Source organism: Larimichthys crocea, chromosome II (genome assembly GCF_000972845.2).
Source record: "Larimichthys crocea isolate SSNF chromosome II, L_crocea_2.0, whole genome shotgun sequence".
NCBI classification, from domain to species: Eukaryota; Metazoa; Chordata; class Actinopteri; family Sciaenidae; genus Larimichthys; species Larimichthys crocea.
Window position 1 is genome coordinate 13,157,916 of NC_040012.1, and position 17,642 is coordinate 13,175,557.

The 17,642-nt window shown below is 40.9% G+C and overlaps 1 protein-coding gene across 4 annotated transcripts in view; it reads right to left on the minus strand.

Annotated features, from left to right (window-relative positions):
* Positions 1–17,642, minus strand: part of LOC104918308 (laminin subunit alpha-3) — a 52,970-nt gene that overhangs the window by 17,067 nt on the left and 18,261 nt on the right. For 2 of the 4 annotated variants that reach the window (XM_019262254.2, XM_027290802.1), the window contains exons 11-40: positions 16,826–16,876; positions 16,665–16,712; positions 15,429–15,563; positions 14,919–15,053; positions 14,378–14,512; positions 14,083–14,135; positions 13,597–13,696; positions 12,620–12,672; positions 12,356–12,461; positions 11,997–12,096; positions 11,703–11,859; positions 10,937–11,075; positions 10,560–10,705; positions 10,276–10,379; positions 9,597–9,753; positions 9,153–9,316; positions 8,931–9,039; positions 8,750–8,847; positions 7,555–7,753; positions 7,257–7,383; positions 6,420–6,568; positions 5,770–5,885; positions 5,324–5,535; positions 5,036–5,240; positions 4,033–4,177; positions 3,755–3,895; positions 3,286–3,447; positions 2,633–2,734; positions 2,453–2,536; positions 1,850–2,080 (exon numbers count right to left, since the gene is read on the minus strand). In XM_019262254.2, coding sequence (XP_019117799.1) covers positions 1,850–2,080; positions 2,453–2,536; positions 2,633–2,734; positions 3,286–3,447; positions 3,755–3,895; positions 4,033–4,177; positions 5,036–5,240; positions 5,324–5,535; positions 5,770–5,885; positions 6,420–6,568; positions 7,257–7,383; positions 7,555–7,753; positions 8,750–8,847; positions 8,931–9,039; positions 9,153–9,316; positions 9,597–9,753; positions 10,276–10,379; positions 10,560–10,705; positions 10,937–11,075; positions 11,703–11,859; positions 11,997–12,096; positions 12,356–12,461; positions 12,620–12,672; positions 13,597–13,696; positions 14,083–14,135; positions 14,378–14,512; positions 14,919–15,053; positions 15,429–15,563; positions 16,665–16,712; positions 16,826–16,876 — 3,863 coding nt within the window. The remainder of the gene's footprint in view (positions 1–1,849; positions 2,081–2,452; positions 2,537–2,632; positions 2,735–3,285; positions 3,448–3,754; positions 3,896–4,032; positions 4,178–5,035; positions 5,241–5,323; positions 5,536–5,769; positions 5,886–6,419; positions 6,569–7,256; positions 7,384–7,554; positions 7,754–8,749; positions 8,848–8,930; positions 9,040–9,152; positions 9,317–9,596; positions 9,754–10,275; positions 10,380–10,559; positions 10,706–10,936; positions 11,076–11,702; positions 11,860–11,996; positions 12,097–12,355; positions 12,462–12,619; positions 12,673–13,596; positions 13,697–14,082; positions 14,136–14,377; positions 14,513–14,918; positions 15,054–15,428; positions 15,564–16,664; positions 16,713–16,825; positions 16,877–17,642) is intronic. The other 2 variants (XM_019262255.2, XM_027290799.1) reach the window with 2 other exon arrangements.

Here is a 17,642-nt window from a genome sequence, read left to right on the forward strand (position 1 = left end):
CGTAGCGTTGTCGCTCCCCTCTTTCATAGGGCCTGTGTCCAGCGCAGCAAAGTTCAATAAAAATCCAACATAGCAGGGTCTGCAACAAAACCCCTGTATGCCGCCGTCTATCCACACACGTATCTGACATTCCTAAAGTTTAGTCTGTGTGAAATAATGCTTCACACTCCTCTGCCTCAGCCTCTTAAACACAAATCCTCACACTCATGCACACGCACACAAATAGGACACGCCCCATCTCGTACCTGAGTCAGTCTTGCAGATCAGCATGAGTGTATGCACACAAGTACATACATGCAAGTGTTGACATGCACCCTCTCAACTTTTTTTCTTTATCTCTCTTGCAAATACACACACACACACACACACACACACACACACACACACACACACACACACACACACACACACTGAGACACATTCAGACAGTGAAATGGACAGGAAATCTTCTAAATAGAGAAAAAGAAAATCACAATATTTTAAATGCTGCTGTGTTTACTTAAAGCTACAGAGTGTAGTGATAAAGCCTCTACTTGTAAATGCAAGTTGAACATTAAACAGTGGATTAATATTTTCTATATGTGTGTATATGTGTGTGTGTGTGTGTGTGTGTGTGTGTGTGTGTGTGTGTGTGTGTGTGTGTGTGTGTGTGTGTGTGGTTTGTAACCCTGTTTGTGCAAGCCAATGTGACTGAGAGGAAAGTCAGACATCCTCAGACAACAAATTCACACCTGAATCACGCTCCTCAAACACACATAACAGACACAACTGGGTGTGTATGCCTGTACTTTCAGACACACGCACTGTGGGTGCACTCAGGTGAACGCACTCAGGTTTATGAGTAACAGTGTGTTGCTAACTGCCACACCCCATGTGTCAAGGTGAGGCACCTTGTCATACAGCCTCTAGGCACATAAAACTTCCTTTCAAACACTCCCAGTGAGATGATGGCTCATGTATACACAGGCAGGTTACCACATCTATGGCAACAGCACGCACTCAAACATTTCAAACTTTTCTTGCTATTACCGTTTCTCGCCATGAATAAAATGATCTCCTACATAAAAAAAAAAATCTCTTTTAATCAGTGGTTTCTCCATTCTCTTTCTTATTAGCTTTTGTGGGCTGCAATCATGTACAAACAAATCAGATATAAGACACACAAACACACTCAGTCAAGTCAGTGCCATTCCCAGGATGAAAAAGAATTCAAGTAAAGCTTTTCCTTAGCAACTACATCAGGATTGTTTGCTCTACATTTCTGTGAGCTGTAGCTACGCCAGTGATTATGGCTGTATAATCACGAATATTATGTCTGCATGATTGTGCATCACATCCCAGCCTGGGGCTACACAATTTGGCTGTTCGTCTCTCTGGATGGTATTTTCCAGTGCGTTCCTTAGATGATGAATTTTTCCTTTACAAAAAGGGTGTGGTGCTTTGTTCAGGCGTGTCTAGACACCCTAAAAATATGAGGAGGAGGTCCAGATTCTCAAACATGACAAGATGCCTTTTCATTCAACACCTTGCGTCACTCTGCTTGTTAGCTCCACTGCTTCTCAGACCTGACAAAATGACTCTAATCCCACCATATTTTCTCTTCTCTCACATTTTTTACACATCTTTATGGATACTTTTTTGAAGTCTAAAAGTTTATTTAGTCTGGAAGAGTCAATGAAGCTCTGATTATAAGCTTTTTTTCTAAATCTGTTTGATTTGAAGAAAGATACACAGGTTTGTGAATATGCTCTTCTAACGTTTATCTACAAACTTTACACCTTAGTTTTATTCAAGAAAAAATAAAAATGAGCAGTAATGAGGGATATCTGATCGCCTTTGAACCCCTCACCTCACAGGAGTCTCCGGTGTACTGAGGAGGGCAGGAACAATCTTCCACAGTGTTTCCAGGACCACCAGTCCCTGTATCAGTCGCCCCTTCGAGGCCCACCTCGCCTAAGCTGAGCCGCTGAGTTTGAGTAAAGTACAGGGCTCGGATCCTCAGACCAACCAGACCAGCTAGGACCATCATCAGCTCCTCTCTGGAGACAGGTCTGTTGGTGATAGCATGGCGCCAGTTTCCCTGCAGACAACAGATCAAATATTTTGTGACCAATGCTAGAAAATCTGTAAGGGGATACTATCAAAAGTAACAAGTTCATTAGATTTAACAGGATGTAACGCAAGATAAGCATATATGTATATAAAATATATATGTATGTATTATATTCTACTTAACACTTGCACGACAAGTGTGAAGTATGAATATTTATGATTGTCTGAGGATGAATCTTAAAGGTTTTAGTAGAATAAAATTTTACATATATCCAAAGAAGAACAAAATCTAATGGCAGACTGCTGCGAACTAAAAAAAAAAAAAATCACATTCATTCACTAGTCCCACTTTCTGTGCATAATTAATTGCACACAAACTGGGAACTGATGTTTACTTTACCTCCAGGAGCTGGACTCTGCCCTGATACAGCCTGTCTGGAAGTGGGACTTGTGGAGCCATGTGGATCAGGGTCATATTCCGACCCTAAGGGGGAGATAATGAGATGGATAAATAAACTCTGTTTCTGCCAAAACAAAATAATCAAGGTCTAATAGTAGAAAAACTTAAAGCACTACGCACAGTCAGCACAACATCAGGTCTTCTGTCCAACAGTGTCATGCCCTCACTGGGAATCCCAAAGGATTTGGACTGGTAGGTGAGGAAACCACCATAAGAAGAAACCTAAGACAAAAGGAGAAAGTCCAAATATCTGTTAGCTTATCTAAAAGGACTGCAGACACTATCGAGTCCCTATCTCCTTTGCCCGAGGACCAAGCTCAGCACCATGGGCGACAGAGCCTTCTGTGCCGCTGAACCTTGCCTATGGACTGCCCTTCCTGACCATCTGAGGGCATCACAGACCCTTGAAAGTTTTAAAAAAGGACTTAAAAATGTCCTTTTCCACATCATATCGTTTTTAACGTTATTTCTTTTGTTGTGATATACAGTACTTGTTGCTTTGTATGTGTGTATTGTAGCACTTTGACATTTGCTTCAAATGTAAAGTGCATTATAAATTAAATGTATTATTATTATTATTATTATTATTATTATCATGATAGCATTTTTAAATTCATTTTTTAATTTTTAATATTGCCTTTTATATTGGCGTGATTTTGTAATAAAGTAACCATAACATCTTATCTCTGTATACACTGCATCTGTTTCTATATTAAAACATACTGAGAACAGTATTCTCGTTGTCATGATGCTCTCTCCATTCTTTGACTCACTCTGTTTCCCAAGTAGGACGATGGTGCCACCCAGTGTAGAGTCTGAATTGTGGGAGGAAGCTCCTGGATGTCTGCCACCACTGTGTTACTGGCTGTGTTCAGCACAGAGATGACCTCCTCCTGGTCAGGGCTTTCCAAACGCCAGGCCTGCATCCCAACAAACTAATAACGGGGAATATTTAGGGGTTAAAGTGAAAAATACATCTTAAAACGGCATTATGTTCACAATTCATAGGTGATAAGTGACTCGGTGGGGTTATAACACACATACTATTATAAATAAGTTAGCTTTACATGAAACAGAGGTGACAGTGTATTAAAGAATGTACCCAGATCCCATCACATTCCTGAGCAACATGTTCAGCTTTCAATAAAAACACATTAAACACATAACCAGCCAGAAAGCTCTGCAGGCATAAAATTCCCAAAGGCATTCACAGACATGCAAAGGCACGAAAAGCAAACACACCTTCCCCCTGCGTTTGCTGGAGCTCTGACACCGGTCAGTTGCTCCGAAGCAGAAGCAACTGGTACAGCCATGAGGGTTGTAAGGGTCAAAAAAGAAGGAACCTTGCCGACATGTATCACACTTGACACCAGCAACATTTCTCTACAAACACGGCAGCAATAACAGAGAGACAGTCAGAGAAAGGAGAAAAAAAACAGACAACAACAACAGACAACAAAAACAGATAAAAATGACTAAAGAAACGTTTTTAAATCGGCAATTTGATGAAATGAACTCACCTTGCAGAGACATCTCCCAGTGTCTGGGTGGCACACGTCTGGTGTGACACCACCTTGCTTACAGTTGCAAGGTATACAGTCAGGGAAGCGATAATAACCTGGAGCACAGCGATCGCACTGCCTGCCCCCAATCCTCGGCTTGCAACTTCATAAAAATACACGGAGTGTGATTTATAAAACAGTTATACGGGGTGCATACATTTATAAAGTCAGATATGTCCAAAAAAGAAGGAAACTAAGATTGATCTTGATGTGTGATCAATATGAAAATAAAGTATAATCACATTTTATGCATTACTGTACAGTATGTTGCCTTATGTTGCTATTTGTTCTTGTATTAATAGAAACATCAACTGAAGAGCTGGAGAGGATTTTGAGCCTTAGAACATACATGACAGAAAAGACAATTTATAACATGACTGGACTGTGAACTAATGCCCTCATTTATCACTTTAAGTGGTTTGGTGTCATGTTTCACTTTCAATGTTTAGAGGCTGCAGGCCTCACATTCCAGCCTTTTTCATCACTCAAAAATTAGAGCATGAAAGAGAGAACGTATTGGGAAAAGGACAACCATTACTTGTTAAATACACTGCAAAGAAATTATACACAGTGGTATATTTGAGCAACTTAAAATGAAGTTACAACTTAACTGTACAGAAGATTACAGTAAAACTAACTAATTAATATAAAATAAACAGAAACGTTGCAGGATATGATTGATTGACCGGTGAAAAAGAGCATTTAAGTCTTTTTCACTGGTCATTAAATAAAAGACAATCTTTATTTTATATTTGAATTGAATTACTTTTTACTTTTATGTTTCAGACAGGTAAAATTTCATTAACATGGCAATACATGTTTCACATTCATGATTGGTTATATGATACACACCAAACTACATATGTGTAGAACACTGTTCAATTTGCTAATCACACTAATAAACTCTAACTTCCAGTTTTAAAAAGTGCTCAGCCTTGTAAGGTAGGCGGTTACCACTTACCTGCATTGTCCGGTGATGCGGTCACACTCAGGTCCTGCGTTGGCTTTAATGCCGTTTGGAGAGCACTCGCAGCCTTCGCAGCCAAGCAAAGGGTGGTAGCTGAAAGTCTGACTCTGACACACATCACAGGCTGGTTTGACTGTCTGAGGAGGGCAGATACACCTTCCTGTCACCTCGTCACACAGCCGGCGGCCACACTCACATGCTGCAGAAAGTAGACAAATAAATTTAGAGCAGAAAGATAGATTGCATTCTCACCAAAACAGGAAGAAGTAACCATTCACTCACGTCTGCAGTATGGAAAGCCGTAGTATCCTGTGGCACACTTTGTGCACTGCTGACCGATGACGTGCCGCCTGCAGGGACACTGTCCTCCTACTGGGTCACAAATGGACCCTGTGGAGCCAGACTTGTCACAGTTGCAAGGTAGAGCGCCGTCATTATAGGCTGCTGCAAGAGAACGGGCAGAGTCTCTGCAGAACTGTGAAGAAGCTCTGGGGCTGAAAGGGCAGAAAAATAATTTTTCATATACAGATGTGGTTGTATACTCCATCATCACAGCCAGAGGGCACCATTTCTGTGAAGTATATTGTAAAAGTGTGAACACAGAAAACAAAGTATCAATATTTCAGAGATAATAAGAGAGAAGAAGAACAAAATCATGTCTGATCACATTGTCAAAGTTCAATTTCAGCTGAATTTGAGTCCTTGTTTCACACGTGGTGGATACCTACTCAATATAGAAACCTTCTCCTCTGCATTGTTGTATGAAATCTGCAGATTTATCCAGCGGTTTCTCTCTTAGGAGATCAGGAGTGTAACTGCTGTCAGGAACCAGCAAGATATAATCCTAAACAGAAGATAAAAATCAAGGCAATTGATGAAAACAAACACCAGAAACGTTCAGTTAGGTTGGTGTTATGTTGTGCTTATAATGTATTTATCAGTATGATGGAGAGAGTGATAAACAGATAAATGGAGCATTTGAAGAGTTTTGGCCACATTCTTCTGCTTGATTTTATCTGAAGATGTAAAAGGAAAGCAGGTGAACAAGAAAGCAAAGCAAAACCCGACCTGCCCCCTCCTTAAAGAGGTTGGAAGCTTTGCTTTTATAAAGCTGTGTGGGGCTGCCAGGTGGAGTACAGTCCCTTCATTGTTGTTGTTGGGCATATGGCATAACACTGAGGATAGAGGACCTAAGCATGCCAAGCCCTGAACCTGAACAACTCTAATACAAAACAGACTCCTCAAAGCTGCGTAAAGCTTTACATAGACGAATGGCTTATTTATTTATTTGTTTCACAATTCTATTATTCATTTCCCATTTAATTGAGTGGGTTAACATAATTTGGACAGTGTTTGACTGATTGCATAAGCCACTGACCAGAATAAGCGTCTTCCTAGGTGGCACGATCACAGAGATGGTGGGCTGCTGCCAAGAATTCTGGTCAAAGTCAAGGGCAATGCGATCATCAGCGATCACAACCTCTCTACAGCCTGTGACCGCAGGGCAGAAGGATGCATTTATTGAACCTGTAAGACAAGTTAAAGGAGTTAGAGTTGAGACGAGAAATAGAAAAAATGCCACACAATAATCCATTACTCCTTTAAAGCCATGTAGGGAAGTGTATCTAAGGTCTTTAAGGAAAGAAGGAAGGAAGGAAGGGAGAAAAACAACAACGAAAGGAAGGAGGAAAGGAAGTGAGGAAGGAAGGAAAAAACAACGAAAGGAAGGAAAAAAACGGCGAAAGAAAGGAAGGAAAAAAACGACGGAAGGAAGGAAGGAAGGAAGGAAGGAAGGAAAGAAAGGATGGAAGGAAGGAAGGAAGGAAGGAAGGAAGGAAGGAAGGAAGGAAGGAAGGAAAAAAACGATGGAAGGAAGGAAGGAAGGAAGGAAGTAAGGAAGGAAGGAAGGAAAAAACGGCGAAAGAAAGGAGGGAAGGAAGTAAGTAAGGAAAGAAAAAACGGCGAAAGGAAGGAGGGAAAAAACAAAGGAAGGAAGAAAGGAAGGAAGGAAGGAAGGAAGGAAGGAAGGAAGGAAGGAAGGAAAAATGGCAAAAGGAAGGAGGGAAGGAAGTAAGGAAGGAAAAAACAGCGAGGGAAGGAAGGAAAAAAATTACGAAAGGAAAGAGGAAGGAAGGAAGGAAGGAAGGCACACTCAAAATTTCTTTCGAAAGTTTCTAGTTGTATTTCATTAGACAGGAGTAAGCCTACCACTCACCCTTCCACTCACGTCCTGCGTTCACTCGGACCTCCACGGGGAAGGAGGTATGTTCAGGCTGGTGATAATGGACCACAACTACATACCTGCCCGGGAGGGGCACATTGGGAGTGAAACTTATCTCCGTCTGGGAAAAAAGTGAGGAGAAAGTTTAAGCTCCAAACTGTCAGTCACGGTGAAATTGAAAATTAATGTCAGGGCAGAGGTTGGTCATTAAATATCTCGAACACCTAGCAGCAGTGTGAAATCCAGAAAAACTCAAATTATTCAAAAAGGTTAGGAAGGGCAGAGTTTTTACCTGAGGGAATTTAAGCAGTATTCCATCACTCTGAGGTTCATGGACAGGGAACACCCCGGTCTGTCGTCTCCATCTGTAATCCTCATTCTCTCCTCGTTGGGGAGAAACAGCTGGTGCTGAAGATAGCTGTCCATCGCGGGCAGCATACAAAATCCAGGCTGAGGCCGGCTTGTCAAATTGCCTCAGAATGCAGTGCCGACTGTGGAAACATTAAACAGCAACAAGATGTGGTCACCTAAAGCATGTCGATAGTGTTTGAGGTGTTTGCTGAGTGCTATCTTAACAGAGCAATGTGAGTTGTGGGGAAAACTGTCGCCTGTCAGAGGTTGCAACCAATGAAAATACATTAATCTCCAATAATCCTTTTTTAAACCATGAAATCCTCTGGTTATCACACAGCCTCGCATCAATGTGCAGAAATGCTGACATCAGGCACTAAATATACACACACTACACAAGAAAAGCTTTAGTATTACAGGCTAAGTTCTTCCCATTTTCACTCCAATATTTGGTCAAACTCACTTCCCTGAATTTTCCTCTTGGCCAGATTTAGAAATTAAATTGGTTACACAAACATGTCAATATGTTTCCTACTTTTAATCTCTAGCCCTAAAAAAGATCTTTAATATTCTGTAAATATGGATGCATTGTTTTGTAAAACAGAGAATGTGTCAAAAAAACATTTGACCCAAAAAAATCATCATAAAAGCACATAAATACAACAGCAAACATTTCAAATGCTCAGCAGTGCACAAACAAACACAGTTTGAAGGCATGAACACACAGCGTGAGTCGATTGCATATTAATCCATCGCTGCATATCACGTTTACTTGTGTATTTGTTTTGCTTAATTAACAAAATTCACCAAACGATTGTAACTACCTCTTTGTTTACATTTTTTCCCCCTTTTTGCTTCGCCTTTTTGTACATTGTTCAGGGTGAATGACAGGACTCACACTGACAGCTGGAATCACATGTAAATTTAACGCGTAACGTAGTCATTAGGTGCAAAGTGAGAGTAAAGTTTGACCCATAGTCCAGCCTCAGGTACTGTATATGACCTTGCCCAGCTGGAGGAATGTGCATAATCACACCTGGAAAACAGATGTGTGTCTCCATACACAACAACACAACAAAGAGGTCTCACCCTGTAGCATTATCTTCTTAACTGCAGCTTTTTTAAAGGTGACGTACCTGTTTTCAGTGAAGCGGCCATGAGTGGAGACACAGAGCACCTTGGGGTCCACATACTCAATGGAGAACTCTTCTGCAGGGACTGCATACACTTTATACTACAGAGAGACACAAATGTATATTTAAACTGCAAGTTGCTGTCAAGATATTGAGTTATTATCAAATCAATCACTTCTCTCACCAGCAGGAATGTTGCAGTGGAAGTTTGCAGAAGGATCTCTGTCTTGTGAGAAAGCTGCAACATCGTCACCTGATTATTGCTGTCCACTGCCACACTCCGGCACAAAAAGCTGCAAGATTTAAGGCACACAACAGCTGAGAAACACTTAAATGTTTTAACTTTAAACACACAAATCAACAAAATAGTACAAGAGATGAAGCAGCAACAAATGTAGGGACTCACCTGTAGGCACAACTGTAAATGTTGGCTCTGGCTGGGATGTGGTCACCTGACTGGCCACTGATTAGTATGTTGACATTCTGGACAGTGTCCACCTCGCTGGCATACTCCAGGACAAGGGCGTATGGACCAGGATGAGGCACGCGTAGACTCAGCTGGAGTTGCGACTATGCCAAACAGTTCATACAAAGTTGTTTTATTTCATTTTAATGAACTTCAATAAAAAAATAAAATAATAAAATAAAATGAGGTAAAAGATAGTCAGTAAAAGATTATTCTGGACTTTGAAACAACTGATAAGAACCTCTCCAAGGACCTCAGTCTGCTTTATAACTTTGTGTACAACCTATTCATGCTTCAAAGTTGATTCACTACAATATTGAAGCCAAATTCTGAATCCAACAGCTCGGTATTTTTATGTAAGCAAATCCAGGCCTACTGCTGTACCTGTCTGCCACTGAGATCGGCCATCTCAGGGTGATCCGAGGTGGGACGCCGCACACGAGCTTGCCTCCTTCTGCGCCCGCTGCGACTCGAGAGTTTTCCTTGTGCACCAAGTGCAGAGCTGAAGCCATCCATGGCTACATGCTTATACAGCAGACAGCTGAGCCAGAGATACACAGGTACAGGCAGAGTCAGCATGGATGATGAGAGATAACGATTACGTGATCATCCCGTTTTATTTTAATGTGGAAGTTAACATATTTATAAAATGTTGTCTAGCAGACTCTATAATGCATGGAATATTTGAAATTTATGACATCTATTGCTTTCATACACTAATATCATGCATTTTACAGTCTATTAAAAAATGAGGCGACTTCACACCTTACCCTTTGGAATATCAAACCATCTGTACACCATGATTTATTACAGCTATATAAAAAAAAAACACCTTACACAAGAATAAACCCTCACATTTATAATGATAGGATCTGTAAGGTCTAGTTAGGTTTTGCCTAACCAAGCCAATAATTGCATGGATGGTATCTGTATAAGGAGAACTTAGCAGTATGAAGAAAAAGATGGATAGCTACAAAAAAGAAACCTACTTACAGAATGTCATGCATGAATGCTGAGTATGAAATAACCTCTGAACTACTGAACAGAAATCTTAAAGGTTTACTTTGTGTCTCTGTTTGCAGTCGGTAAGTATGTGCAGGGCTGAGTGATCTTTTCCTGCAGCAAAGGTGCCTCATAATAATCCCGGGGCAGCAGCACTAAATAGTCCTGGAGGAGGAGGAGAGTGACAATGTGTATTTAAGTATATGGTCTGCTGCACATTTGTTATTTTTCTCCAGTGACCCAATAACAAAGGAATGACTTAATATTAGACAGGAAGTACACAGGATTTCATGTTCTTTTAACATTTATATGACTTCTACATCTTTGTCTTGATTAAAAACGCACCAGCAGAACCCCCTCTGCCTTTATGTGTATGATCCATTTCCCGGGTGTCAATGCAAAGGGCTCAGCGAAGCCTTCTCCTGGGACAGTGAGGAACGATGGGGAGGGACTCTCAGGGAATATTACTTCCTTACTCTGATCTGACCCTGCTGAACAGCAAAGCAGAAAAGTCTGTAAAGTTACACTGAGAGCATACAAAATAAATGACGTGTGGGACATCATCAGCATACAGTAAGACACATCACACAGCTTACACATAAATGCAATAAAGGGAATGGGTTATTTATTTTATTTCTTTAATGAAAGAGGTTAAATTTAAAGAAATGATATGAAATGTACATGAAATGTAAGAGTTGATTAAATGTCAGAGGCAGCCTTACCTGCAGTGCCTCTGTTATTGGTAGCCTTGATGCTACCTGTCACACTGGTGCTGCTCGGGTTAGTGAACCGCAGAACCACACGGAATAAGTGCTGCCTCCCATCATTTGGGTCAACATGCACTGTAACTCTGACCTCACTCTGCAGGGACAAGAGTGACACACAGCTGACTGCAATGGTACAGGTTTGAGTAGACGATGAGGGTTTAATGTTAAGAGAAAGGTTAAAAATCATGTCAGGTGGGCAGAGAACTTAAGCAAACAGAGCGGGTTAATCAACAGAGAGCAAGCAAAGGTGAAGTAGGGAAAAACACAGCCAAAGGAAGGCAGACCCTTCACTTACAGTCACAGCAAGACTGAAAGCCAGCTTCGTCCACCACCAAGATCCTTGCTCTCACACGTTTTCTACCCTTTTGGTGGGGGGTGGAGTAGCGCATTACAATATGGAAAGGGCCAGGAAAGTCTGGGGTAAGCGTTAGGATCACCTCTGGCTGAAGAGAAATAGCATTAGTTCTAAGAGAGCTGGTGTCCACATTCTCACATCAGCTTGTTGGTTGTGGTTGTGTGCTTTAAGCAGGGACATCAGTGCAGAGGTAAAAGCAAAAACAATCACAGTGGCATCAGAACAGACTGAAAAAGGAAGCTTTAAGGTTACCAAAGTGGCAGATAGTCCCAAAAACAGACTTTTTCACAGCCATACTGTCATTTATTAGAATAATAGCATCAGTGTATCTTATATTGTAAGACACTTATGAAAATATGTACGAACCTGTGCAGGAGACATTACGGCATAACCTCTCCAGCTGAAATCTGGGAACTCTTGGGGGTTATAACCGAAGCGTACTGGTCTAGCATTTGGTGTGGTGCCATCTTCAACTTCAAACTTTAGTTGGTGCAGAGTGGGAAAATAGTAGCTCGGTGCTGGCCTAACAACGTACGTGGAGATTTAAATCAAAACTAAATAGGTTAGTAACAGATTTTAAGAACATTGTAGAAAGTGAAAAATATTACAATTTTGTCTGAATCTTAATGGATGGTGACATTAAGGATATCTATATCTTACTCAGTGCATTTAAGGCCAACTACATTCTCCCGACACTGACATCGTCCCGATATCTCATCGCAAGCCATGCCAACGGCACCACCTGCATCACACTGACAACCTATCAGAAAGAGTAAAAGTCATTATTAAAGAGTAAGTTAATACCAGCCTGAAAATCAGTGCCTGGAAGTCAGCAAAGACAAGATTTTCAAGTGAACCTGGTTTAAATCTTCTGTAAAATGTTGAAGATAATGGCCTGGAAAGTTATTCATTAAAGCCAGTAGCATATTATCATATATATATATCGTAACATATTAACAGTACACAGTACATGTAATTGAGATGCAACGTTAGATGTTTGGTTAAGAAAGATAACTTACCTTCACAACCAAAATACTTCTTTTTCTGCAGCAGAAAGTAGCCATTCTTACAGGTGTCACATGCATGTCCGCATGTGTTAGGCTTACAGTGACACTTTCCACTTTTCTAGACAAACAGATAATCAGAAGAATATGAGATAAACAAAATAATGAATTGCGACTGAGCCATGCAGTCATAACTCTGCACGATAAGATGTCTAGTCTAAGGCACAGTTTGATTAATAGATGTATAACGGCCACAGAAGGTAGAAAAGAAATACTCACCTGTTCACACTCTCCCACACCACTCAGGGTGCCTTTCACATCACACTGACACTCTGGTATGAGAGGAAAACAGAGAGAGAGAGAGAGAAAGAGAGAGCGAGAGAAGAAAGGTTGTGAAAATAGAAATCTACGGTGAATAGATTCTGATTACAGGATTCTGTCACTTTCACGGGTGAAACACAACAGCACAAAACCCCACAATCTCCAGAGATCTCTACATCAAAGGTCCGGAGGAGATTTACTGCCACTGCATGCTTTCAACCTCATAAAAAAACCTTCCGCTCAAAGAACGTCTACAGTGAACCAGAGGCATTCTTGGGATATTAAAAGCTCTTTTTTTTCCCCTCGTTCCTGTGTCTTCAGACAGAGTGGTAATGACAACAGAGCAGAAGTGTAACATTAGACAAGTATCTAGACAAAGCCTGAAACTGTTCTCTCACTAGCTATATAATGGGAGCCAAGTTATATTTCTGGTGTTAAGTATTTTCAGTGGATTAGTTATTTTTTGGTAGGGTTGGCAAAGGGACAAAAAAATAAGTCCAGAGGTATTGTTTTTAATGTGCTGCTGTGCAGCTACTCATTACACTACAAAATCACAGCATGAAATCTCACAGATTTACTTGCAGCTCCAAACTCAAAGCAGTTATCAGGAATTTGCCTGCATTTATGTGTTATTCCTCAGCTCTCCGCTGAGGGACAGGAAGGCAGATCTGGCCTTGTTGACAGGGGTATGTTGACATATCCTCTGGTTAAGGGGGGCCAAGACCCATATCAGTGCCTTGTCTGACTGCTACTGGTGATTTAATGGAGTGGAAGAAAAATGGGGTCAGTGACCAGAGCTAATACATCTGGAGAAGAAAAATGACGGCACTTTTGGCTGACAGGAGGTCAAGAAAGTACAACTATTTTTTTTTACAGTTTTTACAAAATGAGGTTCATAATAGTTTTATGTTCACGTTAGACTTCCGGTTTCTTACCTATACAGCCACGAGGGTTATTTGTAGCCAGATTCCAGTGAAGGGGTTTACACCTGTCACACAGGGTTCCCTCTACGTTTGTTAGGCAGCGGCAGGAGCCCTGAAACAACAGATAAGGAATCTAAGGATTGTTTCTTCTAAGGATTGTTTCTTCTTTCAAATATAGTATATGGTCCCAAACAGAGGTGGAAATGAACCAAAAAAAAAAAAAAACCCTTTCAGAAACTCACTGTTGTTTTTCTTCCTCTGCGAAATGGAAGGAAGTCTCTTTTCCTTCATTTTAATTGCATTTACAATGTCAGAAAAAAAAACTTCCTTTTAAAACCTGCTGAAAGACGTTTTGGCAGCACAGTTGTTTTATCATTTTTACGACTTTGAGGTAAAAGTGCTGCATTTAGACCGCTTCTGTTATCAAAGCTGATAATAAAAACATGACCAAGGCTGAGTTTTGGTAGACAAAACTTAAGTTTATTAAGAGTGACATACCGTTTGAGGATCAGCAAGCTCAGTTCCTGCTGGGTTGCACACACTGATGGGGGCTAGAGGCACAAAATGAAGTAAAAAAAAAACATTAGAAAATCAGTCCAAAGTTAATTTCTGCAGCTGACTTTAAAGCATGGCCCAAAGGTAGTCAAACTTTTTATTTTAAGACTATCAACACATTCACACAAATTATATCCTACAGTAATAGGATATTACTGACCCCTACCAAAAAAGACTGCCACCTGTTTAGTCCCAAATTGGCTTCATATATGTGTATTATTATTCCTGATGTGGTTACCTGAACAACGGGGGAACCTGAGTCCAGAGGCACAGCGGTCACACTGCTGGCCCACCACCCCTGGGAGACATAGGCATTGACCGGACAGTGGGTTGCATATGCTACCATATGAGCCTTCCTGTGAACACTGGCAGGCTGGGGACAGGAAACAAGAACTTCGAATATAAGCCCATATCGTCATTTCGGTGAAGTGAATCAGTTATGAAATATCTAAAAAGACCCCTGTCTTCCGAGATTCCCAGCTGTCTATTCTTGGGAATATGATTCCCTTGAAGGAAGATTTCCATATATGTCTCATGTTCCAGCTCTCTGTGAAATGTTGTAAATATATCAATGTGGATAACAACTAAGGGTTTTACATGGTACTGTGGGAGTATGAGGATGTTTGTTCCACAGAGTCATGAGAAGAGGCCACAGTAGGCCCAGTGAAACCAGCAGCAGCATTTTCTTTTTCCCATCAGCCCTCATGGATCACATGGATCCCCAACTGGTTTATCTATCATAGTTACCCTGTGGACATACAGGCATCAAGCACACTCACCAGCACAGTCTGGGTATCCATAGTAGCCTGGTGAACATCCATCACACTCCTGCCCCCCATAGTTGGGAAAGCAAACACACTGGCCACTCGGACTGCACACACTGTTGGCCACACCAGCACCATCACAGAGACACGCTGGGGAAAAACAAAGAGGATCATGAGCTGCTGCTTTAACAAATTAGTTTTTAAGAAACTGAAGGATGCTGGCTCCAGGAAACTACCAGAAGCAGGTTGGTGCTGACAAAGAGACACTTCTGTGTAATAATAAAGACCTTTCTGTGTAAATGTCTGCAATAAGGTCAAATTATTACTACAGACGACAGACAGACTACTCTGCCATGTGGAAACATATTCCCATGTCCTTTTCTGGCTTCCTGTCTTACTCTTCATCATGCATCTCTTTCAAAATAAAGGTCATGTTTCATGACCATTCAGTCAACACTGATGACGTTGTGTCTTTATAGTCTATGGGGGAGGTGAGTGCTCATTGGCATGGTGATTCTTTCTCACCCTGGCAGTTTGGGAAGGAGTGATATCCTGGTTGACAGCGGTCACATCGCTCTCCCTCCACACCCTGACGACACAGGCAGCGTCCTGAAGCATCGCACACCCCGTACGCTGTTCCTCTGTAGTCGCATATACACTCTGTGCAAAACAATAAAAGCAAACAAATTAAACCCTAAGTAATAGAAATTCAAATGAGTAACCCCGCTGAACCCTGAGGCCTGCTTATAAATGAGTCTGAGCTCCTTTTTTTTGGACCAGCTGAACAACAATGAATGACAAATACTTCAGTCAGTTCAACTATTCTCAGATTGTGGCACATAGTGGTACGGCTACACTGGTGCCCAAGTCTTGCCAAGCCTATCCTGGTATTGCTATGTGAATAGGCTTGGCGCAAAGACAGGACGGCAACCAGAGAGACTGCCACCGTTTTCTTTGCCCCGAAGCAACGCTAAAATCAGCTTTTCAATCAGCTTCCTCAGTCAGTTTACAGAACGAAAGACGTTTTATTCAAGTTAAAGGAAAGTTAATGTTTGCCTACATTCATCAACAAATGATAAGACAGAAAATGCCACGGGCTACAGGATTTACTAGAAAATGCAATAATACTAATAATAGGTTTCCCAGCTTGGAGGAAACTGGGGGAAAAAAGGCCTATAACTAAGAATAGACTGATTAGTTCTCACCGAACAGTCCCAACTGACTACTGCTATCAGGAGAGGACACTTGAACTTAAATCCCCACTGATGCATGTGAAAATCATCAGTGTGCAACAGTTGCAACAGAGATCTTCTGTCACTGAGCAGCAGATTTACTCATTTTGAGGATATATTATACAAGTATTTAAACCATCCCCTTGAACCTAACAATAATATATTGCAAGTTCTACAAACATGATCTGACCTTTAGTCGTGTCCACATGAATTAAAGCATTTCCTTGACCTCTGTTACAAGTTCTTAAGATTTAACTCTGAAGAATTTAGACTCAGTGGTGCCTTAAATGGTCCTTTAAAGCCCCTGTAAAACAACCTGTGCTGCCTGTAAATAAATAGGATTTAGGTGACCAAAAAAAGTCGAGGTCTGTCCTGTAAAAAAGCTCTTCAAAAGGATACAGTATCAGCAGGGTTTTTTTATGTAGATGTGGTGAATGCAAATGAGAAAACACTCTAAAAGTAGTTAACATAGCATAGCCGTGTAAAGGACCATATAGTAGCACAACACGTCGAGTCTAAGCACACTCACGCTGACAGCTTGGGGAGCCAAAATAGCCTTGAGGGCAGGCAGTGGGCCCTTTACAGGAAAAAAAGAAAAGAAAAGAAAGAGTGACAGCATTTTAAATGATGTTAAAGAAAACCTCTGAGAAACTAGTGGTATGAGACACAAATCTTGTTTACTGAACTCACCCACAATAGGTCCTGCAGGGGATTCGGTGGTCGTCTGGTATACGGGATATCCTAATTGCAAAGGAAAGGCACGAAATTCAGACCTCCACTGATGGGAAATTGTGTAAGAAAAACCTCAAGTGTCACTGTTATTTATTGCAGTGTGCTGATTAGATTTAGATTAAAATGTCACATTTAAAAAAATGCCCATAAACAACAGACAGCAATGCAATTTGCGGAAAACATTGTTGAAGAAATAGTTTCACAATTTGTGCTCATACACGCTTTTGTTGACAGGTAGATGAGGCTGTTACATCAGTACTGCTGGAGCCAGCAGTAAATCTCCTGTTAAACCACAACTTGTCAATTTTTTTACGCTCTTGTTTTTGCCTAAATTAAACAGACAAGGTAACATAACATGTTGATTAGTGAGTTTTAGAGGTGGAGAGGTTGGTCCTGGTCCAGGAGAGGTTTTAGACTAGTTTGACAGCCTGGAGATGAGAGAACTGTGTTGTAATAATAACTTCTAGTAATAAGTGATTTTCTTAATCATAAAATGCCAAGTCTGAATTTGTCATTCCACAATTAATTTCACACTTATCTGACATATGAAACAATACACCTGAGGCACATATCAGATTTGTTGTTGTTTTTCATGTATAAGGGTTATAAAAGAACAGATAGAAAGCAACAGACATCTTCACATGGATAGAAAAAGTGACTGTCAGTGAGATGTTTATCCAAATTCCAGATACGCTGGAATTCTGCAGCAAGTTCATGCACAAACCTTGAAAAGCCTCACAGTATGTCAATCAGTCTGACAGAAGAGACAAGGAGA